Consider the following 26,425-nt stretch of genomic DNA (forward strand, 5'->3'; position numbering starts at 1 on the left):
GCTTCTTCAGTGGCAGGTCATCCATTTAAAGAATCTGACTAACGTATAAGCTAGCTCTATGAAACTCCTTGGTCATTTTCCATCGATAGCAAACTCGGATGAATATGGACGGTTTACTATGTCAACATTATTTGCATTTAACTACGCTGCAAGTAGATCGTGTAGTAATTTCAATTAAGCAGTGAAACTTAGTGAATTTACTCTTGTGAATCTGGCAATGAATTTAAACTTAGTGAAACAAAATACTTGTTAATACATTACAATTCACTAATACTTTTTTTTACGAACTACTAGTACTTCTACTGATGTACCGGCATGCATCGTATGTTGATTTCGATGGGAAATGGCCGAGGTTAACCAGGTATTAACAAAAATGTGAATCGTTCAGACCTGGCGACCCTATATAATCCTTGTTTAAATTTAAAGCTTATTTCATGCTATTATGTTAAGTAAGTTACAAAAACATGCATTATGTATACAGTTGTGACAGTTCTCTAATCGGACGTGCAATTATCTATTTTGCCATATTTCAAGGCCACGAAAGCTTGTTTGTTTGATTATTCTTGGCATACACTTGGTGCATTCTTTGTCTGAACGTAAAAACCTTTTCAAATGCTACCAAAATAAAATATAGGGTCACAGGGCACCCGTCATTTATATATTAATGTTTTGCGGGGTACGCCCAATTGTAACAACTCGGTCATCTCCGGTAAGCTTCGGGATAGACGGGATATATGTTGGATAATGGCCGAGGTGTTCCGATTGATATAATGAGAACACCAACAGTTATGACCTCCGTGTCAAGTGTCCCGACGGGACACCATAACTTATTGGAAGAAATTTACTAGATAGAAACTAAGCTACATGTTAATTTTAAACCAGGAAATAATTAACATTCGAAAAAATGAACTTATTCGCAGTTTTTTAGCGTAGGCGGTAATAAAGTACATACGGTTGATTTTGCAAGTACACTTCCTGTTTGCATTCAGTTCCCTTGTAATCAATTATTTAGATTTTTTATAAAAATAGATCACTGGATTTAAACCACTTAGGCAGTTTCATACAAACGATTCCTCTATACAGTTAGGATTCTAACCGTTTCGTGATTTTTTTAATGCTTAAAGGCCCTCGCTCCTGTTTTGCCATAAAAAATTATTCCCCCCGGTAATGCATCTGAAAACACTTATATTTTTAATACTGCTTTTTGTTGAATCGCGTTAGTAACGCATTTTAAAATTGTGGACTTCAAAGACAATATTTGAGCATATATCAACATTTCTTAAAGGGCTACAGCCGTCTGTGCATTAGTTTAACACTTCTAATGATTTGCCACACTCAATTTCGTAATAAAAAATCCGTAAAAAGTGCATTTTACAGTCCATGACCGAGTTAATTTAAAATCAGCTTGTTATATACACTTTACAGTACTTAACTGAAGAATTTAAGAACGCTTCGTCTCCATACGTCGTCTATGACCCCTGTCAGTTGTTATGCACATCTCAATCGTAACAACTCGGCCATCCCCGGCAAGCCTCGAGATAGTCAATTCTGTTGGATAATGGCCGAAGTTTTCAGATTGGTGTATATCTATGTTATTAAAAAGCCCTTACAGCACGCAAAGATAATTTGTTTACCTGAACTTTTTAATGCCTCTTTATGCAATTTAAAAAGTTCCTGTCGTCTTTTTATGTGACGCTATCTTGTGGAGGAAAAAGTGACGTTTTCATTTTTCAAGTTTTCGTGCCTCAAAAACAGGCAATCATGGCTAATTTTACATATTTTCTCAAATATTATTTAGTTTATCTTTTCACATGTTTTGTAATCCTATTTCTTATATTTTTTTCTTGTTAACGTGACTATGTCAACAGGACTCAATTAAGCAGACGACGTCACATATACTATATATTATTTTGCTTTTTGTACGTCAATTACGTATTATTTACAATAAGTGATACCGTGTTAACAGCTGTCTGACATGTTCCAAGAAATCAAACGGATGAATAAAAAAGAAAAAGAAAATAAAACAAAAAATGTAAAAATTGCAAATTGCATTAAAAAAAATAAAATAAACGAACTCGGAATATGTCAAATAAACGCTGTGTTTTCAGGTGAACCAGCAGTACCTGCGGAACATCTCCAAGTACCAGCACACGTGGCGCCAGGAGCAGTTCCCGTATAAAATACAGGTTGAACGTCAGACCCCCGCCAACAAACGCGTCAGTGCCAAGGTCAGTGTCCGTCTGTCGATGTATGCATGGTAGTTGACGCCTTGGACGTAACGCGAAATTCCAGCAACATGCGTCTTTAGTGTGGTATCCACTTTCAAGAAACTGTCGCACACGTGTTTCTGTTCCGAATATCTTGAAGGCGAATGCCAGGTGTCCAGTGATGTGTTGTGTTTCTAGTATAGAATGTCACGTAATAAGATAACGGTCCCATTCAAGAACTTAGGGGTCAACATTATACTTTGTCCAATGAGAAGCCAGTTTTCTCAAGTTTTAACATGTATTTCAACAAATAAGCAGTCAAACGTTATCAATTTTAATCAGGTGAAGCGAAACATATTAGTACCGGCTAGCCCAATTAGTGGGTTGTTTACAGGCTGTGGTGAAATCCATTAAAAACTTAAAAATTGCGAGTATGCCCGTCTGTGGAATCACGTCCGTTTGTGGTACTTGAATCCTGTTGTCCGTCAAGAGGCACCTTTCTCATTCATCAGGTTCGATCGTGATAAATCTAACGCATAGCATCATCACTCGGTTGAACGAGAATGAAGGCACAGGTCATAAGCGATCTTTATTTAAAGCTGCACTCTCACAGATTGAACGTTTTGACACTTTTTTTTATTTTTTTTTTGTCTTGGAACGAGCCAATTTTTGCAAAGACCCATGGAAACCAGTTATATAAGACTGCTGACAAAAAATTAGATCGCAGAATTTTTATATTTAAGTTTAAAAATTAATGTTTTATGCATTTTTCTTAAACCGTTAGTACGGTTTAAGCCATAAAACATTATTTTTTAACGGAAATATGCAAATCTGCGATCTGATCTTTTGTCAGCAAGCTTTTACCATTGGTTTGTAGATATTTAAGCAAATATTTGCTCATTCCAAGGCAAAAAATAAAAAAAAGTTGTAAAATGGTATAACTGTGAGAGTGCAGCTTTAAGTGCTTGAACTCATAGTGACGACGAATTTGTGACCGGTGTTTTTTTCAGGTCCTGCCCCAATTTATCAAAACTTAACAGACTTGTGTAACTTATTTCAATTTAATAGCCAAAATACATACTTAAATTGGTTTAAAAAATAAAATCAAAATAGTTCATCGTGATTATCAAAAAGATAATTCCTATATAAAGTCTTAAAACTCTTAAAGAAGTAAATATAACGAAAATCATAGAGAAAAAGAAAGAAAAAAAGAGCTTAGTGTTTCGGGTTATAAATATGAGGCTTAAAAAGTTTCGAGAAATTGGGGCTTGACGTCTAGATGAAAAGTTATTAATATAATATGCACAAATGATAACATTATGTTGAAAGTTAGGATTTGGGCTACTGGCGGAGCGTATAGTAGAGGTGTACTTGTATTGTATGAGAGATAAAAATGCGCAAAGTCATTCATAAATCAGGACATCGCAGTGACCGTGGTCACGTTAAAAGATAACACTCACGATTTTGAACCTTGAAGGCGTGGAAAAAAAGACAACGAATGTTTGAGGTCACGTGATAAGATTAAAAAGGAGAGCGAACTAATTTAAGACGCACGTTTACTCCCAAATAAGATTAAACACATTTAATACAATTGTTTTAATATACCAAAAAGGATAACACATGTCGAAAACAATGATGCTTATGAAAGATACCGAGTTTAATTTTAAAGAAATGAGCATTTAACACGGTATTCTACCTTATGAGAGCATAGTAGACCACAGTAAATCTTTTAGCACTGACCAATTGGTTACAATATTGTTATCATTAATTGATATTTTCTGAAATGCTTAATTTAGTAAGTGATTAAAGGTTTATCGCCCAAAGTTTATGTTTGTTATACATGTGTATTGGTATTGATCTTGAATAAAAGTGTCGCTTTAAGGGGTGGTAAAAATGGCAACGAATGTTTGAGGTACCATCAATCATTTGTTTTCCAGGTTCAACAACAAAGCTCCCCCACCAAGCGGAAATCCGGGACGCCTTATTCCGAATTAACGGCGACGTCAACGTCATTACCCGTGACGCCGCTGCCTGTCATTTCGACGCCGGAAACCCCAGTCTTTGAATTTTTCGATTTCAACTAGGCTGTTGAGACGAAAATCTTCCTCAATAAAAAAGAAAATTGATTAGCGTTGTGTACTTTTATAAGATGCACTTTTATTTAAAGATGCACTGTTACACACAAATCATAAAGTGCTTCTATAAATACAATTGTTTTAATTTACCGATAAGGATGAGTAACTATCGAAAGTCATTTGATATTTGTGCGTTTTCAACTATTAAATACGCGGTTACAACCATGTAATCAGTACTCAAAATTTTCCATAAATGCCGAATACTTAGTATTAGTTAAAGGGTGTATCACTCAAAATTCATGTTTGCGGTTATACTTGTGTATGCATTGATTTTAAATACGAGTACCACTTCAATATACCCAAGTAAAGTAAGTCCGCTATTGTGCATTTTATTTAAATCAGGAGTTATGTGCATTGAGTAAATGTGTTGACAAAGTTTATATTACGCGACATACTATCATTATAGACAGGTCCGCTTTAAAACCCGATGTAGAGCGTTAGAAGGGAGGTCGGAAATTAGGCCAGACTGTGACGTGGCGCGCCAGAGGTCGATATGCGTGCACTGCGGCCAGGTAATATCTAGTTCATACTAGTCGACAACGGACCAAATTCGCTTAAAGCCGATACCATTGTATATATAGGCCAAATACTGTGTCAATTCAATAGATAAACTCTTTGGTATTTCAACTGTTGAACGGTCAATAGTGTATTGTGCTTGGCGTGTGATCAAAGAATAGAAGTATATAGTTTTCAGGTTATGAATTTCATTTCTTATCTTGGCGTTGTTTGATAAAGTGATTATGACAGACGAAAGCGAAAGTGTTATATATATTAACTCTAGGATTAAACCTTGCTGTTTTTAGAGAAACTTGAAGAAGAAAAACTCGGATCTTTTTTGGATTGATTAATTATATTGTGTATTAATAATATTTACAAGTGTATTATGAGGAGTGAACGGCAGATATCTCGGGACCCTACAGAAAGTGCATTAACAATAAGGAACAATATACGGGAGCCGACGATGAACGCAGGAATGGTGAAAATGGAGGGTGGTGTCGTCGGATTGAACATAAATGTAGCCGCCGACCGCTTCCTCGTCGGCACCATGAACGTCATGCAAGAAAATGGTATGTAAACACGGGCACGATCATGTTCTTCGTAAAAACTTATTTCATTAAGTCAAATGTGTTACCGTTTAATCTGTATTTTTCTAAACATCTAACTAGTAACTTAGATAACGTGGCTATCATTAAGATATTTTCAATTTAAAGTCCAAAATATCTTATGAATGTAATCAGTACACAAATTATACAAAAATAGTAGTAGTTGGCGTAGTAATTCCCTTTTAAGATGTTTGGAGGAATCGGGGTATGTACTTCATCGATATAATAATTTAAATCACCTATTAAAACCTCAATCTGTGTTCACATTATTTCATAGATCTCCATTCTTAAGGCATTACAAATAAGTCTGCTATCTTTAATATAGTGGATCGAATACTCACCCTGATTCATTTAAACCCCGAAAACGTTTTCGGATATAGGAATGAATGGCAAGACATGGGACTATGATTAACCCGGTTTATAACCTTGTGGTGAGAAACGGGAACACTTAATTGTCATATGAATAGAGCACTTGATAAACTGGTACGATCTGGTTTAATTTCAGGAACGTTATTGCAGTTAGTGTAAGGCTATATGTTATGATTCAATGTTTATTTCAAATTCAATATTTATATTTATAATCGGATACTATGAACAACAGAAAACCGTGATGAGCGATGTATAACTTTTGTCCGACAGGTTATAATGGTTCTTATTGTTTCACGGTGTAGGAATAATAATAATTGGAAAATTACGATATTAAAATTATAATCATTTTCATTATTATTAAATAATAATGAAAATGATTATAATTTTAATGGGATGATGGTGGTGGTGGTGGTGGTGTTGATGATGATAGTGATAACGACAACGCCGACGACGATGATGATGATGATGATGATGATGATGATGATGATGATGATGATGATGATGATGATGATGATAAAAATGATGATGATGATGATGATGGTGGTGGTGGTGGTGGTGGTGGTGGTGGTGATGATGATGATGATGATGATGATGATGATGATGATGATGATTATGGTGGTGGTGATGATGATGATGATGATGATGATGATGATGATGATGATGATGATGATGATGATGAAAATAACAATTACACATAGAGAAAGATTGTTTGTTTCAGTGTAATATCGCTTTTTTTCACTGAGTGAGCCAAAAAGCTGTAAAAGCTATCAGTAGCACGAGTGGCGATAGTATGCACGAGGTGAAATATATTGTTATCTTACACTAAAAGAGCCAGTATACAAAAGCACATTTAATTGTGATTTTTAAAAGCGCGCAAAAATATATACGAACGTAAAGTAATGACGTCGTTAAAATTGTGGCCCAGCCCAATGCGTATTGACGTGTTTTTTTTTGGGAGTGAGAGCCGGTCCAAAATTTTAAAACAGTGAAAAAATCAAATTATTGTGTCACTGGCTGAAACAATGAAATACAAATTTATTTCACCGAGGCCTAAAAAATTAATACTGTGGTTAAGGTAACATCTTTTCCAAAAAGCAGGTAGGGTAGGTAGGCTGTATGTTAGAACGTTTTTGTACTCAATGGGGAATTGTGTAAAAGCAATCTTCAGTATAAAGCTTTGTATAATACAAATTAAAAAAACACAAAACTATATATTATGTTATATCTTTTGATAACCGACAGGCTATAAAATAACACTAGCTGCTCCAAGGACCATACCCCCCCCCCCCCCCCCCCCCTATAATCGACCAGTTGTACTTTTCTTTTAATATATGATAAATAAAAGTAATATAATACGCCCAAAATGCACCATTTTGGACTAGAAATTGTTAAAAGTTTCGAGGGGGATCGAGTACCCAAAACCCACCTCCTAGCACTTTTACCCAAATTAATTGCGGTTCTGTGGGAGGGGTGCAAGTCAAAAGGTCATGCCCCTAAGTTAAGCCCCCTCTAACATCAAATCCTGGATCCGCCTATGAAAAACGTTAGAGTTGGTACCAAGTTCGTAGGGTCTGGTAACCAGAACCAGATTTTTTTTTTAGTCCTGATAAATCTCTATAAATCACCAGCAAGAAAATTATAAACACAATAGTCCGTTTTGTTGTCAATAACCCAATAAGCCAAATAGTTCGTTTGTACTGGGACCAATCACAAACCTTCTCCCAGGTTTGAAGCCATTCGGAGCATCTCTGTCATTTTTATCGAAAACATCGGCCGAGGTGTTCCGAATTGTTTGAAGCAATATTAAACCGAACAGACTGAATATTCAATACTTTTTCCAATATTGAAGTTTTAAGTTACTGATATTTAAGGTAGCTGTTGTATTTTCGTATGTGAGCCATTGGTGGTCATGTTAAGTTTTGATGTTCGTTGAACCTGTTTAATCATTTGAAAAGATATTTGTTGAAGATTACTTATATGTAAAATAAATGGCTGAAAATACACTAGCTAACCAGGGTCAAAGCTATCCCTCTATTCATGTGGATTCATAATTGTGCTGGGGGTGGGGACATGCCCCCTCGGGAAATTTTGAAAACCATGGTGCAACCGGGGCGTTCTATGGTGCTTTTTTTAGTACCGGTAAATGGACAGTTTGAGGATCATGTAGTCAAGTACGCATACTGCAACTTTGGTTTTTTTTCTTTCTTTTTTTTTTGTCAGAGTCATGTGGATTCAGCCCGTTCTCGCGTATAGGCAGCTACGCGCCTGATAACTAGAAAGGTTGGTTATATAATACGGCCCCAGGTCTATTTTTCAATCTTTCATGCCTAATAAATCCTGTAATATAATTCTTGGTATACTTTTAACATTTTCTTTCGCTACTTATAAAACACTTTCAAATGAATACCAGAATAATATAACAAAACCGGGCGCTCTAAATTTACTTTCATACATTAAAGATGTACTCTCACTGATTGATCGTACTGACAAATTCTTCTTTTTTTGTCCTTTAAAGCTGCACTCTCACAGATTGTCCGTTTTGACAACTTTTTGTTTATTTTTTTGTCTTGGAATGAATCGATTTTGCGTAAACGTTCAGAAACCAGAGATACAAAATTGCTGACAAAGGTTCCGATAATAGTTGTTTTTATTTCAGTTCGAAATTGATGTTTTATGACTTTAAGCTGCAATCTTAACAGATTGAACGTTTTGACAACTTTTTTTTATGTTTTGTCTTGCAATGAGCCAATCTTTGCGAAAATCCATGGAAACCAGTTATATAAGACCGCTGACAATAAATCAGATCGCAGATTTTATTTTAAAGTTCTAAAATTGATGTTAATTATTTTTTCTTAAAATGTATAAGCCATAACACATTAAGAACGTAATTGTGAAAATCTGCGATCTGATTTTTTGTCAGCAATCTTATATTATCGGTTTGCAGATATTAACGCAAACAATTTCTCTTTCCAAGACAAAAACATGTTAAATTGGTCAATCTGTGAGAATGCAGCTTTAAGGCGTTCCTAAGCTTTAAGAATCTTTAAGAAAAAATGGAATTTTCGGCAGTTTCCTAAACGATTGAAATCTGTTCTAATGTGAGTTATGCTATATGACTGAATTGAAAGCATTGAGACAAAAACTAAACAAAATGACAAAACTGTCAATCTGTGAGAGTTCAGCTTTAATGCACCATTCTTGCATAACTGTCTGGAAACCAGTGTTACAAGATTGATGACAAAAGATCAGATTGCAGTATTTTATATTTACGTTCGAAAATGGATGTTTTTTGGCTTAATGCGTTACAGTTTACGCTTGAAGAAAAATGAAACTTTCAGAAGTTTATCTTACAACTGAGAGATCTAATCTATTGTGAATAATCTAAAATGACTAAAATGAAGGCATTGATGCACAAAGAGACCAAAACAAATGAGTGTCAACATACAGATAAAGTATAAATGGGATGTCTCTTTTCTGGAGCAGTTTCGCTGCGGTTTTTTGCAAATTTACCTGTTTTCCACAATACTGTAAATAGTGCAGATTGCTCAAGCAAAGACTGTTTATAATATGTTATTTATTTACGAATAATGTTTGTTTACAAACACAATATGAAGTGCAGCCGACCCATTTTTCTAATGATTGTTTTTAGACAGCTGAAGTTTATTTTGAAATTTATACAAATACATTTAAAAACTGGTTTAATCATAATTGTGCTGTTGCACGAAACCTTTATTTAGAAGCACACTATAAGTATCTATCATGTGTTTCCGGTACGGATAGTTTTCGATCCGGACCGGAAAAACATGATTGATAGTTTTTCTTGCATACCTTAAATTATGAATTTGTGGAAAAATTGACGTAGAAAACGCACTTTTGTACATTTCACCAAAAAGCGCGTGCGACGTTGTGTACTGACGTCATAAAGAGCAGTAATTTTAAATCACTAAAAATAGCGTTTTTTACGATTATTTATTTTCAATTTTAATTAAAAGTCTTGCTAACATATATATTTGATTGCGCTTTATTGAAATGGCATAATATACTTTTCATAAACCATACAATAAATGAAATAAGAAGTGGCGCGTTGTTGCAGCACCGGTCACATGACCGGAAACACACGTCCGGTATGCAAGAAAGGATCTTTTAACTTTAAAATGATAAATTAGATGATAACAGATTAATATTATGTGATCGGAAAAAGAATATTGTCCGTAAAAAAGGAATATTGATTATAAAAACAGACATTGAAAACTTAAGAAAGAGCAAACCTCAGAGGGAGTTTGGAGGCTTTTTCAAGAATAAATCTTCAAATTAATTACCAAAATAGCACTCAATGAATTGCGTGAATATTTTGAAATACTGTGTAAAAACACTGTTGGCGGTTTTAGGCATGCTTGCCTAAATGCAGTCACAGTTTTTGTTATTGTTGTTCTTGTTGTCGATGTATAAATCACAATGCAAACTATTTTAAGAATGATAACATGTATAATGATTTTAAAACACCAAATCATTATTTTCAAGAACTGGATAAATCTATAACTGTACAAGAAATTTTAAATGCTGTTGAATCATCGAGATTAATATGTAAAGTCTAAGGCAGTGATAATATGTTAAATGAATATTTTGTCGAAACTTTAAATATGGTATCTTCGCATGTATGTAATTTGTTTAACATTATATATCAAATTTGGGGTTTTCTCCCGAGTAATGGACTGAAGTCATTTTGACCCCCCCCCCCCCCACTTCCATCCCCCTCCCCATCAAAAAAGGTTCAGAACCTGATATTAATAATAATAGGGGAATAACTCTTGTCCGGTGTTTTTCAAACTTATTTGCCACTGTTATAACCAAGATATTATTTCGATTGCCCGATTCAGATTTCGAAATGGGCGCTCTACACTTGATGCTGTTTATATACTGTTAATATCTCTGAAACAGAATTATTCGTTTGAAAATAAAAGACTATACAGGGGCGGATCCAGGAATTGACGTTAGATGGAGCGTAACTTAGGGGCGTAACCTTTTGACATGCGCCCCTCCCTCAGAACTGACAGGATATGGCATAAACTGTTTGTATTGAGTGTGGAGTTACTCCCTGAAGCATGTATAGCCGTTTGTAGTCGGAAATGGTGCATCATGAGCGTATATTATTACCTTTTCCCACCCATATTGCAATAAAAATTATTGATGTTTTATGCATTTTTCTTAAACCGTTAACAACCCTTACTAAGACACCCGTTATATATGTCGTCGATGTTGTACAACTACAGATCGTCACGATTAAGCGTTCGTTGTACTTTAAGGAGGTTGATAGAGGATTTCATTGCCCGGTGGTTGATTCTTAATACATTTATATCATATTTAATATTCAAATATTGTTTAATACCAGATTGCCTCAACCGGGACTCGAAGATCACCGAGGATAGCCGTTGTGTTAGCGGCGGCTCTATGGAAAAGGAGGAGTTGGGCGACGGCCGCTTTGACCATCTGGTGTCTACGAACGTCAATCTACCGTACCTACATTTCGCACTTCAGGATGCCGCTAAACAGCTCACTGCACAGAACATTCCTGTCCAATCTGTTAGCGTCGACGAACCGCCGTGTAAAAAGCCTCGCCCGAAATACAAGCCTTCACGCCCGCCGCTACTTCCGCCCTGCCGCGTGTGTGGTGACCGAGCTTCCGGTTTTCATTATGGTGTCAATACGTGCGAGGCATGCAAGGTGATTGTAGCAGAAGTTTTTAAAGCTGCACTCTCGCAGATTTACCGCTTTTACAACTTTTTAATTTTTTGTCTTGGAATGAGCAATTTTTTGCACAGATATCTGCAAACCAGTGATAAAAGACTGCTTGCAAAAGATCAGATCGCTGATTTTCATATTTCCTTTCCAAAATTAATGTTTTATGGCTAAAACTTACTAAAGGTTTAAGAAAAATGCATAAAACATCAATTTTTGAACTTAAATATAAAAATCTGCAATCTAGTGTTTTGTCAGCAGTCTTATGACTGGTTTACATAATTTTTCGCATAAATTGGCTCGTTTCAAGACAAAAAATAAAAAGTTGTCAAAATAGTAAATCTGTGAGAGTGCAGCTTTAAAAACATACGATAGCGTCTGTAGCCAAAGTCTTCTTTATGTTCTGAATTAATAACAATCTAAATTGACGGATATATAAATAATAGATCTCAATCAAGACTTCACCCCTCACTTACTTTGTACTTTAAAAACCTTAAGTCACTAATGTGTGTAGTTTTTATGTATTAGGTACAGTTCATACAAATTAATTACTTAATGTATGATGCAGTTTAGACTTCATTTATGAGACAGTTTATTGATCTCGGGCATTTCTTTCGAGAAAATTTCTTAACATTATATCTTAAAATCACACAAAGATTTTCTGTATGTCCGATTTGAAGGAATAAAGAATACAGCTGTCTTTGCACCGTGCTAATTGACCTTCAACGTCGTTTTCAGGGCTTCTTCCGGCGCAGCATATGTAAGACGGAGCCCTACGCGTGCAGTAGTTCCCAGAACTGTCTGCTGGTACCCGGCAAGCGGACGGCCTGCTCCTACTGCCGTTTTCAGCGTTGCCTTGAAGTGGGCATGTCCAAGGGCGCTATCAAGACCGGCCGCTACACGCACGAACTCCGCTCAAAGAACATCATCGAAGTCAAGCGTCTGGAAAAGCAGAACAGCGGTGAGGCGTTTGATGAGAGCACACATCGCAACCCCTCCTTGGTCCCGGTGCGACAGGCGACCACCGAAAGTCATGACAACGACCAATCGCTACAAACTGTCCTCCTGGAGGAAACATTAACTGTCCTCGTGTCAGCGCAAAAACACTTGTTCGAGTACTTGGATGACTACTACCGCGAAGAGCTGATGTTGAAGAGACAACAAGACGTCTTTGTAAGTTTCTTGAGTGAGGTTACAAGTTTATCTGCTAAGGTACATTTCGCGGTAATCAAATAGATCGCATCTAAACTAGAATGTCTAGCTCACCATTATGCGTGTGCAAGACCAAAAAGTAAGTCCCCTTATTTAAAAAAAGTAAAAACTTTATAGAATGGTTTATAGTTGTAATTTCTTTTCAGGGGTCCAGCATCGTCGGCAGCCACGGTACTTTCTTCCGTTACACTTCATACATACCGTGGGACAATTGACTGACAAAATCTCGTTTTAATGAATATGCATGAGGCAGGAGAAACAACTCTCCTTCCAATGAATTCGCAAGTTACTCTGAAATGTAAATTCAATAGCTAACAGTGTCAGTAGCCTCCGTGGTCGTGGGTCTTGACTACTGCCAAATATTATTGTACTGAGAATATTTTTCAACCATAAAGCATCTGGTACTTTGCGGAACCAATGAAACTGCCTCATTAATTATTCATGATTACGAGATTTTCTTAACCAAATTGCCCACGGTACACAACGAAGCATAGCGTAGTGTGTATCGGGGGTATCCGACGATGGGGGTTCAGTATCTCGAACAAGCTTAAGTCCCTTATAACTACATGGAACAAGATAAGCTTGGGTATTATTTGAGTAACTTTCTTATCTTAATAGAGTAGTGAGACATTTACAGCCGAAGTTGTTTTAATGATAAACATGATGAGGAACTACTTTTTGGTATGTGAAATCACTTGAAGAATAAGCATGTAATGTCGCTAAATGAAATATGATTCTAATACCTGATATGCTGTTGTTGTTTGTTTTCTTTAGAAATTGGGCGCCGGTCCCTGGCTGTCATACTAATAAATCATGATTTTCGTTATTTTCAGAGGAAATATGTTGAAAAGAAATGTCAGTCTCCTGGTGCCGCGGAAAGACTTCCCCTGATCAGTGTGAAAACTGAGTCTGCAGACGACGGCCACCGTCGTCCCTCATCCTCACCGGGTTGGCACGGCCTTGACAATTGTCGGCCAAACTTACCCGAGGGGGGTTCTTCTTCTGCCGGTCGCCATCGGTCCAGCATCTTGAATGGACTACTTACACAGAGGAATCTTGCACAAACACTGACTAATGGTGTACACGAGTTAAAAATAGGCAATACAAGAAATCCCCACAGTCAGAATCCAAGTGATCTAGATTTTGGCGAGTTTAAAAGTGACGCGAGTACAGGCACGTGGCATAAACCTTCGCGACACAACAATGAACACGAACGTCACGTGCAGGCGACAGCGGCCCCGGTATCTCCCGCGCGCCAGGAGCGGACGAAGGCTGACGTGATGTGTCAGGTGCTCAAGGATATGGAGCAGGGCGTCCAGGGAATGCTCGCCTTCGCAAAGAGCTTGCCGGGATTTAAGGATCTGAGCAGGGAGGACCAGGCGGCTCTCCTCAAAGGTACGATGATGAATATTTATAATGAGAATATACGCTTAAAATATGAAAGCGATACATATTGCAAAATGCGGTAATCCGTATTTCACTCCAGTGCAATACAACCGTATTACACTCGCTGACGTCACAAGCATCATTGCGCGATGTGAAAATGACTTATAATTATCATTATTATTATTATTATTATTATTATAATCTAGTGTAAAATGGACTTCCTTCGTTTTCAGCTTCGCGGTTCGACATTTGGTACATAGGACACATTCGCTGTTTTAACGTCGACCTGAAGGTGGGGGCATGTGAGTGGGAATTCCACGCGGAAGAGCTGGCACAGGTTTGTTCAATTTCGCCACAAAGGCAACTTAGGTTGTAATCGTAACAAATCGGCCATCTCCGGCAAGCTTCGAGATTGACAATAGTAAACTATGTCGGATACTGGCCGAGGTGTTCCGATTGCTGATCATGTCTTGTCGAAGAACATTATAAATTGAATGCGTTTAATTCATCTTTATACCGGTTTATATGAACTGATATCCGCTTAAATTTTGTTCTTTCGTTAGAGTGATGTACATTTTTGATATTATACTGCTTAACTTGACGTATTTTCATCGCAATGTATCCCTTGAACAATGATATGGATTTTAGATTATGGCTGTTGAACCCATATTATTTTGGTATCACGTCAAAGGGATTGGCTTGTAGGAATAGAATATGTAAAAACACCGATTGTTGTATTACCAACACATATTTTTGGCCTTGAAAGATAGCAAAATTGTCCATTCCATATTCGATTTTAGCTAAAATTAAGCACAATAATACAATATGCCATAACTTTATATATTATCTATTTTCTGTCCTTTCGTTTTGATAAAAGTAATCAGTAACCGATGTCTTTTCAAATGGCACTTAAATTAATTTGGTCACTTGGCATCAAATTTAGCATAAACATTAGCCAATGGCACAATAAAATGACAAGCATATTTGTACATCGGATATCGGTGTGTGTGTGTGTAGGGGAGGTGGGGGGGGGGGAGCTTAGTTTCCCTCGCCATCGAGTAACACCCATTCGGCGATCCAATTTTTTCCCTAACAACAATACTAATTATGTATCAACTGTCTTATATAAATCTATACTTAGTCTACATTTACAGTCGTGTCTGTATACCAGGCCAACTCTTAATAGCTCATGCATGGAAGTTTTTCACTTGATTATATAAAAACCGATTTAATCGATTCTGCGGTATTTAAGTATTAGCGACCCGATAATTCAACCATCCTACCTATTATATGCGTGTCCAATAACTGTTCCAAAAATGCCAGACGAAGTGTTTTATATGTAAAGCGACATCTGACTGGTTTTGTATCTACAAACGATTTCTATTGAAAAGCTTAATATTGAAACGAAAACTGGATTTCTATGCTAATACCAATCATCAATACAAACATTTTTTCGTCAGGGAGTCATTTATGAGAAACACATAAATTGTGTACAAAAATTGTACATAAACAGTTGACTTTAATTTTTACGGCTTGCTTTCCCAGCCACCTGCTGTATATATTTCAAAGAAGTAGAGTTATGTATTACAGGCTTTGGATATTTTCTATAAGTGTTCGATTTTTTTCTGCTTAAGGAGGTACATGTAGGTTTTGAAATTGGTAAATTGAAACTTGGTTGGTATGTCCTATTTCATGATACAACCATAATACAATGGTGTACCACAGTTAGTAAGTCAGTAACCGAAGTTAACCACTTTGTTATCGCCCCTGTAGGTGTGGGGCGCGGACCTGGTGGAGCTGGCGTTCAAGCTTTCAAGACAGGGCCTCACTCTGCAGCTTACTAAGGAGGAGACCGCCGCCTTCCGCGCCGTCTGCCTCACTTTCTCAGGTATGTAACCACTACCGCCATCGGCCGTGAGGCCGCTTACTGTCAGCTTTTTCTTGTAAATCACTTAAGAATGTTTATAGTATGTCACGGTTTTGGGTTAAGGGGCTTCAATCTACATTATCTAGGGTTACTAGTACTGCATTTCTATCCTAGAGGTTGTATTCGGTTGAAGCTGGAAGAAATAAAAGTACGTAGAAATATCCACGAACGTCAAAAACACATGTCAATGGTTTCAGTGTTAGGCGGTCTTATTAAAGTCGTTCGAAATCAACGACCTCCTGACTAATAACTCTTTTATTAAACCTTATCGGTAAATATCAGTTAGTCTAAGAAGACACCCAGTAGTATATTTCGTTTTCTGACGTCCTTTTAACATCGCGCAATAATACATGTTTTAACGTAATGTCAATAGAGTTGGGAATGAAGAAAAGTGATTTTTCGATTGGCATTGCTTGTAGACTAACAATAAAGGTGTATGATCACAATCAAAGTAAATAAAAACTTCTGTATGATATCTAAATTCATCACTTTCCATGGCAATAATTTTAGGACGATGGCTTGACTAACGCACCCCAATATTTAGTGACAAGAATGAACCACTCTCGTATTAGCAAAAACAAAGACTTTAGTGAAAATATTCATGTTTGTTTTATAGTAAAGTGATACATCTTTTTGAAGATGTTGTCATTTTAATCTCGAATATGGATATATTTATAAAATCCACCAGTATTTGACAGAGTAAGCCAAAATAGGTCAAATTCAAAACCTCTGAATTAAAATGCTCTCTCTCTATAAATATTTCCATATCTGGCAATGTCTGAGAATGTAACTGTGTCTGCTCTTATTTCTCATCTGAAGAGTTGTTATGCTCTAGACAAAAAAATAATCAGATCTTGTTGTGAAAGAGGACATAAAACGTATTCATGCGAGCCAATATATTTTTCTCGCAAGCTATTATGACATTCTCTATTAACCGACCTTGACGTCTTCCCAAGATAGAAATAGTGCGTGCAATTGGGTTTCATCAAGGCTTCTATAACGACATTGAAAACAGATGTTCTTATGTAACAGTAACAATAGATGATAAGTTTATATAACTCTAAAATAGATCACTATTTTTTTTTTAAAGTGATTACGAAACAGTGGGGTGACCTTAAATTTCCACAAGGTGCGGTTTCATTGTTATATTTTTGCTTTCTCCGTTTCAGACCGTTGCCCGACGTTGCAGGCGCGCGCTCGGGTTGACCAAATGCACGCGCTCATGTGGGACGTGTTACGTCAGGCGGTGAGCAGACGACACGGGCAGTACAACAGGTGGTTCAGTCAGGCCATCAGCTTTCTCATGCTGCTTAGAGAGTTCGGGATCAAGTTCGAAAAGGTTTCTAGCGAGGTTCAACTTGACTGGTCAGTGCTTGCGGAAAACCCGCTCCTCCTCTCAGTATTCCTCAGCTGATGGACGCCGCCCGCCGGAACTCAGGAAACGCTCAACTTAACTGTACATAATGTCGTTCAGGGTCCATTTATGATCACCAATGGGCATGTTCTAGCGAGGTCCGTGCTAGCGGACAAACCGCTCCTCTTTGTGTTCCTCAGTTGACAGACGCTGCCCGCCGGAGCTCAGGAAATGCTCAACATGTGAGGTATCAATGTACTATCATCAATGGACCGTACATTGGATGTAACATGTTCAAGTTCAATTGCTCAACTTGACTTTGTATAGAAACTACTATTTGTGGTACTAGTCATACAAAGGGACTCATGAATGCTTTTTAATAACGAATCCCTTTTTTGTGATTATAAACTTATTTTAACTGAATGAAAAACAGTGAAAAAATCGGAAATGTGAATGTTCTTTTGATAAAATACTGTGATATTATTTAAAACGAAAGATCGAAATTTATGTTAACAATTTTTCATATCTATATATATCTCATATGTATGTAGCTTAAATGTCCGTGAACGAAAATTTCAGAACTAAGATAAAGTCATGAATTTTATCCATAAAGGTCTTGGAGTATACACGAATTGTTCTACTAAGGAGTGCTTACAGTTTGAAGTCAAACAACTATAGATTGCATTCCGTACACTCAGCTACCGCACGAAACATGATTTCTAAAATCATGATCTTATATGACACTGATATTACAAACGGAGTGGTTTATGCTCGAGTGGTGCAGCCTTACCCCACATATGTGCTAGAGTGGTGCAGCATTACCCCACATATGTGCTAGAGTGGTGCAGCCTTATCCCACATATATGCTCGAGTGGTGCAGCCTTACCCCACATATGTGCTAGAGTGGTGCAGCCTTATCCCACATATATGCTCGAGTGGTGCAGCCTTACCCCACATATGTGCTAGAGTGGTGCAGCCTTATCCCACATATGTGCTAGAGTGGTGCAGCCTTATCCCACATATGTGCTAGAGTGGTGCAGCTTTACCCCACATATGTGCTAAAGTGGTGCAGCCTTATCCCACATATATGCTCGAGTGGTGCAGCCTTACGCCACATATGTGCTAGAATGGTGCAGCCTTATCCCACATATATGCTCGAGTGGTGCAGGCTTACCCCACATATGTGCTAGAGTGGGGCAGCCTTACCCCACATATGTGCTAGAGTGGTGCAGCCTTATCCCACAGGTGCTCGAGTGGTGCAGCCTTATCCCACATGTGCTCGAGTGGTGCAGCCTAAAACCGCACATGTGCATGAGTGGTACAGCCTTACCCCGCATATGTTCTTGAGTGGTGCAGCCTTACTCCGCCTATGGGTTCGAGTGGTGCAGCCTTACCCAACCCATGTTCGAGTGGTGCAGATTTACCCCACTAATGTTCTTAGGTGGGTTTACCCAACCCATGTGCGAGTGGTCTGCCTCTTGTACAAGGCTGCTCATTAAATGTAGTAGCATTGTTTCAAAAGCACAAAAAACATTGTTATGGTATAGTAGTTATTTGTTATTGTTGTTAACAATTATTTGTAATTGTTGTTTTGTCAATAAAATGTGAACGAATTAATAAATGATTTAATTTTATCTCCCTCTGCGAAAGCCGAATTAATAAATGATTTAATTTTATCTCCCTCTGCGAAAGCCGAATTAATAAATGATTTAATTTTATCTCCCTCTGCGAAGGCTGCATCCAACACAATCCCCCAAATCAAAAACAACAACAGAAATGATAGTACAAACACCAATGAGTGGCCAAAACTGTTAACAGCTACTGTATATAAACAAGAGCTATCGCGAATTATTGCTATAAAAATCATATTGTGGAAGTTTGACCTTGAGATGAGAGCGCAAATTTGATTTGCGACACACTTTCCTTTGGTGGCCTACATTTCTCTAAAGTTTGAGTGAAATCTCAGGAATTGTTACACAACTATGGCCGGGACACAAAGTTAATCTTACAAAATCCAAATGGTGGAACATTTTTTGTGACCTTGACCTTCTACACGCGTTTCCATGGTGATCTACAAATCAGTTTGATTCAAATCCTTCTAATATTTACAAAAATATGGCTGCGACGGACGGACAGTGCGATTACTCCATCCATTTAATCCGAGACATAAAAACGTGAACAAAAATGGAAATATTGTATTTCTTTATTTAGATATTGAAATATATAATACATGATCAAAACAAATATCCAGTACTATACAAGTATTGAATACATAATGCTTCGAGTTCTCGTACACATAAACAAAAGCAATCCGAAATACCTTTAAACTATAAAAGCTAATGACCAGTATTTTGAATAAATTATCTTCAACCACCTTGAGTTAAAAGATTTAAGCAAAGAAATTGTGATGAACTTGTGAATATTGACATATTATTTCGAAGATTTATATCTTTAATCATACACTGACTTTATAATTTGTACATAGTCATGTTATATTCAGATATATGTTTCGCATGACGTGTTATTCATACATCTGAATAACCCATATTTAGTTTGTACATATAAAAATTATTTTACATAAGTATCTCCTTTAAGGAGAAAATATTGATATGAATTGATTATGTATAATTACCATGCCAATGTAAATGGTTGTAACAGAAGGACTCCGAATATCATAATACCTAAACTTTTTGATTACCGTAAACTGATAAAAGATTTTCGTTTTGCATACTTGCAATCTATCTCATAACATATTTTTAGTGAAGAAATTGGCTTAAAATCATTTAATGTCTCGTTCCTCATGACGTCATCATGTGTATGCGCCCTCTGGTGGGACGGGGATGGCCTCCGGGTCCAGGCCGAGCTGCTTCATCTTAACGGCCACGTTGAACAGGTACTCGTAACACTCCGCCCTGGAAAAGTCACAATATTCCTCTCCCTTAAACCAATATAAATGTTTATGTGTAATCGTAACTCCTCGGCCATTGAAAACCATGGTAATCGATGGGGAATGACCGAGGTGTTCCGATTGTTTTTGTGCGATGACGCCAGAAATGAACTAACAAATGATTGTAAAACACGCTATTACAACAGTATAGTAATCGCTCGTTGTCACAATGCATTCGGAACTCCTCGGCCATTTTTATCGAAAACAACCCCGGCTGTATACGGACGGTTTACAATGTCAGAAACACATACATTTAATTAATGATATAATTCAAAGGTTTACAAAATACTTTAACTGATGTACCGGCAAACATGCGAATAAAAATGGCAGACGAGTTCCGAATGTGGCACAATGCTGCGCGAGAGAGTTGTCCCGAAGGAAACCCACTTTTCCGGTCTGGTGACCACCACGTGCGAGGTTGGTTCGATTATAATCTACGGCAAAAATCACAGTGTACAATTCTTCATAGCGTTATATTATATTGACTAGTTTTTGAAAGAAATATACCGTTAACACTTCATTATTTAAACAAAATAATGTGCAATTGTTGTAATGGAAAAAGCAATGTACATTCCCTTGGCACGTTGCCAGGTGGGTCCCCAGACGTACATGCCATGACGTCGTATGATGACGGCGCTAGTTTCAGGGTAATCCCGCATCGCGTTAAGTAAGGAATCCTGCAACCATAGAACGAGTTAAACATAAAACAACTGTTACAGTAGTGTTTGACCTGTTAAGAATTTCGAAGTTATTCACGATTTATCAACACAGGAAATTGATGTGACAGTCGTCTGCGTTGTGAAAAAGTGTTGGCTTCTTAGTACGGAAATCGTACCTAGCTATTCGAACAGTAAACAACCATCCATGAACAAAGCTGAAATATGAATATTAAAGAAAGTGAGTTGGCAACCGCTTTGGGTGTTCTTATTTAAATTATTGAAGTGGTCCGTAAGGTGTGGCATTAGTATGGTCAAAAAAAGAGCGCCGCGGAGTGAACACAAACGCTTGTCCGTTCATTTCCGAAAAGGTGCATAACTCGACAATTGTTAAAGCTAGAGTTATGGGCCTTGCTTAACATGTGCGTATTGTCTTGGGCAACATTTGAACTATGTGTCATTCGATTATCTTGAAGTTTTTGAGTAACGGTCAAAGTTTTGTACGCCGACCACAACACATCGTCGGAAACCCCGGTATTTATTTCGTTTACCATGCAAAACATGTATAACAAACATAAATTTTGAGTGAAACACATTTAACTTCTTACTAAATAATGCATTTATGGAAAATATTAATGACTGATAACAAGATTGTTACTGTGTATATAATAGCTGAAAGCTCAGAAATATTAAATGACTGGTGGGTCCTTAAAGATTTACAGTGATCATCATCACCAATATTTATTTGTATATATGTATTAGAAGTAATACATACCACAATTTCATCTTCAGTGGATTTGTTTTCTACTATGGGCACAATCAATGTGTCGTAGTAATCAAAGTGTTTTTCTGAAATGAAAACCAAAAGTATAATAAAACAATCTAATAAGAACGAAAACTAATGATCTATACCCGGCCAAAAATCCCATTCGACTACGCATTTGAATATCGATACAGTCGGGCCCCGTTGGCTTTTACTCGCTTGGCTCGATTTCCTTTTTGCTCGCACTGGATCTTAAGGACAGTTTTCTTTCTACTGAAGGTAAGCATTCCCGCTTGGCTCGAATTTCCCGAGGCTCGAGGGTCCATAGGAGTTCGAGCCAACGGGGTTCGACTGTATTTCAAAACAAATATTTGTCATTCACAACTATTATCCAGTTTTGGAAATGTATATTACCTACAGCTACATGCAGGTAAAATACTGTAAGTTGATTAATATTTATGACAGCGTCAAAAATCATGCTTTATATGAATAGGGGACGACATCAAAAGTCATATATATATATATATATATATATATATATATATATATATATATATATAGTAGTTTTTATAAGCGCACCATTGAATCCTTAATTACATCTTTTTAGAAAGTGTACTTCCAAGTAAAATATTGATTTTCTTCAGCTCAAATTTAAAACGCAAACTACCGTGAGACGATGTTACCTGAATTGGATTTTTTGATTCCCTGTATGAGTTTCTGGTGGGTGATTCGAAACTCGACCCCAGGTGAGAGCATGGACACCATGACAGCTCCCGTGTTATGGAGGTGATATACTGCCCCGACCCCTGGAATACAACGTCAGTAGTAGTTTTTTCACACTAAAGGCGTCATTTTGAATTAAATTGGGAATGCCAAATTTGTCTAAAAATGAACAGGAATGCTTTCAAAAATGTCATACTGGGTGTGGGTTCATAGTGATTAAGTTATTAATATAGCTATATACCATATAATGATTATAATCAACAAGAGCGCCACGGAGCGAACAGCTCGTCTGTTATTTTACAGTCCAAAAAGGAGCATAACTTAACAGTTTTTAAACCAAGAGTTATGTGGGTTGCTGTACATGTGCGTTGCTATACACGTGCGTTGCTATACATGTGCGTTGCTAAACATGTGATGTGCGTTTGCTATACATGTGCGTTGCTACTATACATGTGCGTTGCTATACGTGTGCGTTGCTACTATACATGTGCGTTGCTATACGTGTGCGTTGCTACTATACATGTGCGTTGCTATACGTGTGCGTTGCTACTATACATGTGCGTTGCTTTACATGTGCGTTGCTATTATACATGTGCGTTGCTATACATGTGCGTTGCTTTACATGTGCGTTTCCGTTGGTAGACATGTGCGTTGCATTACATGTGATGTGCGTTGCTATACATGCGCGTTTCTATACATGTGCGTTGCTATACATGTGCGTTGCCGTTGCTAGACATGTGCGTTGCTAGACATGTGCGTTGCTTTCCATGTGCGTTGCCGTTGCTAGACATGTGCATTGCTAGACATGTGCATTGCTATACATGTCGGCGTAGTTGTTGCTATACATGTGCGTTACTTTACATGTGCGTTGCTATACTTGTGCGTTGCCGTTGCTTTACATGTGCGTTGCCGTTGCTTTACATGTGCGTTGCTATACATGTGCGTTGCCGTTGCTATACATGTGCGTTGCCGTTGCTTTACATGTGCGTTGCTATACATGTGCGTTGCCGTTGCTTTACATGTGCGTTGCCGTTGCTTTACACGTGCGTTGCTATACATGTGCGTTGCCGTTGCTATACATGTGCGTTGCCGTTGCTTTACATGTGCGTTGCTATACATGTGCGTTGCCGTTGCTATAAAAGTGCGTTGCTATACATGTGCGTTGCCGTTGCTTTACATGTGCGTTGCTATACATGTGCGTTGCCGTTGCTATACATGTGCGTTGCCGTTGCTATACATGAGCGTTGCTATACATGTGGAAGATCTTTTAAAACAAGAATGTTTATTTATCGATGTAATAAACATGTGCAATATGTATATACTTCGTTAACTCTGCAGAAATATTTTTAACCTACAATGTGTTCAATATGTAATGCTACATTTAAAGACTTAAATATTTCTGTCTACTGCACTTAAAATTGTTATTTTTAAACGCTTATGATAACCAGATAATTGCATGTACACTTTATAAAATATTACTGTGTATGCATTTCCTAAGGGCGTACTCCCCATGGTCCTCATTAGGAAGACAAGAACGTTATTTCTCAAAAAAATAAGAAGCAGTTTATTTCTTTATAAAGAAGAATGTCCCTTGATAAACTTGAGTCACCAAAATGCACACAGAAAATATCCCAATGAGAAAATATTCGCACCTTTCTGCTTGGTGTAGATGGCGTTTATGAGGGGCGTGCACGTGCTCTTGGAGAGGCGCTTCTCCGGTGACGGCCCCACAATATCCACTCCGTCCACCGTCGTCACAAACAGGTCCTCACCCTTAAGTATCCATGAGATGATATAAGAATATGGACAATTAAAAAACGGATCATTAAAAAAAGTTCTGGGAATCACCGTCGGAAACCCTCAAATTTTTAATTAAAATCTGGGAAAATAAATATTATTTATTATTTTGATGTTTGTTTTATCTTTTTTCTTACCAACTGACTATACAAACGGGAGGGTCGGTGCCTATTTCGTAGGTAGGGTCAGGTAACCCGAACCAAATGTATTTTTAGACCCTACCTTGACCAGATCCTTGTTCACCCCAGACGGAGTCGTGAATAGCTTGTCACTGTAAGCAAATACAAAGAGTATTAGCCAGGTTTTAAAAAGGCCAGGGCGCTGCAGATAAGATAGTAGTCAATTATTCTAAAAAAAACTGGTAAACTTTTTGGTTTGATCAAAGTTACCCAAACTATAAATATAACTGTTGGTAATTGTTGGTGTTTTTTTTGTTTTAGTTTAAAATTGAACAAAAAACTGTAAAGAGGCACAAGTCAAGGGCCCAAACGAAAATGAACTAGGGACACAAACGTATAAGCCCCTCATATACAAAAACAGGACATTACCAATTTCCTTGTGTAGACACCAAATTAAAAGTCACAATTCAGCAACATATAAAACGTTATAAATGGCAGCTCTGTTTTCACAAACATTGCTTGTATTGTTTAATACATGTATGGGATCTTACTGAAAATACATCGTGCTAGAATATCACCAGTAACGGACGTACCCGCACTTGATACTGAGCGCCCCACCCGTGCCATACATCCACCCGAGCCCGTAGAACTTGTGACATAGCGCCGGCAGCACCACCCGTGGGTGTTCCTGTATTGCATAATTGTAAAGAAAAAATAAAATAATTACATCATGGATATATTTCTATGTATTAAACGGTATACAAAGCACCTGCCGTAAGAACATTCAGTGCTTTGATATCACATAGACTTCTTCCCGGTTAATTACAAAAAAAATCGTGATGGTATTAGAACATACTCGTTCGTCCATATAAATGTTATCAACGTTGTTATCAGTCTTCGAAATAACACAAAGTTATTCATACATTTTGCACAATGAAAACAAAAACAAAAAAGAGCTTTTAAAAACGATTGAATTGCTTTTAATATCATCACTCTGACATGTTACGATTACGAACGACGTGCATTCTGTACTGTAGATAACTAATTATGTCAAAAATAAACCATATCAACCTATTGCGTATATACATATATGTATTACCTCGGAACTAGTAGAATCCTTCACGTCAGAGAAATTCTTGTATGCTTCCATATCGGCCAATGTTTACACGCCCTATATACTGACCCGGCTGTCTTACAATCTAATAAGTGTGGAATTCTATTTTTAGAAACCGAAGGTAATCAGAAGGAAGAAATTGTGTCAAGTCTCAAGGACAATTATTGTACAAGGGCGAATAGGCCAAAACAATGAGAAAGGTTGGTGTTCGCTTCGAGAAACTTTTAATTGTCCAAATACTTTCAAGGCGAGCATGCTAAATAGACATAACCTACTGGGCGAGTACCTAAATTGGAACACTTTCGGCACTATCACGGTGGAGAACCCACGTGACTTATTTGGTAAAATGCACGGCAACAAATGTCAACAAGTCTCGATTCAGGTAAGGTTTTTAAAGATAACTTTCTTAATATTAATAATATATTGAATTTTTGTGAAATAAAGATCATAAATCCCGCGTTTAAGAGCTCTATCCACTGTATTAAAGAACTTTCTCTAATATCCTAAAGTTTTCCTGAAAATCTAGACCAACTGATTTCTCAGAGTTGAAATCTAAGGCTAAGTACACGGCTTTTGACAAATCTATAGCTTTACTTCATGTTAGCCGTAAATAATTCATACACAAATCTTATTTTAAGCAAATGTTATGTATTTTATAGTTTTCAGCGTGTACTTCTAGTTATTTCAAAGGTAAAAATGAACTAAAACCAAATTGATAAAGTACACGGACATTTTAGGATGGCAAAGTACACGGTCATTTTAGTTTATGTTTGAAAGTAGAGTGCGGTTTACAAACTAATAGTTATATAAGCATTTTCTATTCGTGAAGTCAGAATGTATAGTGTTTAGTTTTTATTTAAGTTGTATCAATAAATTT

General features: G+C 37.2%; 3 protein-coding genes across 4 annotated transcripts in view; 2 read left to right on the top strand and 1 right to left on the bottom strand.

Annotated features, from left to right (window-relative positions):
* Positions 1 to 4,291, top strand: part of LOC128230755 (sperm axonemal maintenance protein CFAP97D1-like) — a 7,940-nt gene extending 3,649 nt beyond the window's left edge. Inside the window, exons 4-6 of the mRNA XM_052943195.1 lie at positions 1 to 16; positions 2,109 to 2,228; positions 4,145 to 4,291. The exon at positions 1 to 16 is cut by the window's left edge and continues 108 nt beyond it. Of these exons, the coding sequence (XP_052799155.1) occupies positions 1 to 16; positions 2,109 to 2,228; positions 4,145 to 4,291 (283 nt within the window). The remainder of the gene's footprint in view (positions 17 to 2,108; positions 2,229 to 4,144) is intronic.
* A 591-nt stretch (positions 4,292 to 4,882) lies between these two features.
* On the top strand, positions 4,883 to 19,037 carry LOC128232930 (nuclear receptor subfamily 1 group D member 2-like). The gene is made up of 7 exons (XM_052946731.1): positions 4,883 to 5,409; positions 11,204 to 11,535; positions 12,289 to 12,723; positions 13,596 to 14,157; positions 14,382 to 14,485; positions 15,922 to 16,036; positions 17,245 to 19,037. The coding sequence occupies exons 1-7, from the start codon at positions 5,226 to 5,228 to the stop codon at positions 17,487 to 17,489; spliced, it is 1,977 nt and encodes a 658-aa protein (XP_052802691.1). The 5' UTR covers positions 4,883 to 5,225; the 3' UTR covers positions 17,490 to 19,037.
* A 577-nt stretch (positions 19,038 to 19,614) lies between these two features.
* LOC128230354 (methylthioribulose-1-phosphate dehydratase-like) lies at positions 19,615 to 25,660 on the bottom strand. Of its 2 annotated transcripts, none has more exons than XM_052942553.1 (8): positions 25,534 to 25,660; positions 25,028 to 25,122; positions 24,538 to 24,586; positions 24,171 to 24,291; positions 22,479 to 22,601; positions 21,808 to 21,881; positions 20,986 to 21,053; positions 19,615 to 20,341 (listed from the first exon to the last, which is right to left on the bottom strand). In XM_052942553.1, exons 1-8 carry the CDS (start codon positions 25,582 to 25,584, stop codon positions 20,239 to 20,241), a joined length of 684 nt encoding a protein of 227 aa, XP_052798513.1. In that variant the 5' UTR covers positions 25,585 to 25,660; the 3' UTR covers positions 19,615 to 20,238. The 2 variants fall into 2 exon arrangements, with proteins under 2 accessions (XP_052798513.1, XP_052798512.1); XM_052942552.1 differs by having other exon boundaries at positions 20,947 to 21,053.
* Between the last annotated feature and the right edge of the window lie 765 nt (positions 25,661 to 26,425).

Source organism: Mya arenaria, chromosome 4 (genome assembly GCF_026914265.1).
Source record: "Mya arenaria isolate MELC-2E11 chromosome 4, ASM2691426v1".
Lineage (NCBI taxonomy): Eukaryota > Metazoa > Mollusca > Bivalvia > Myida > Myidae > Mya > Mya arenaria.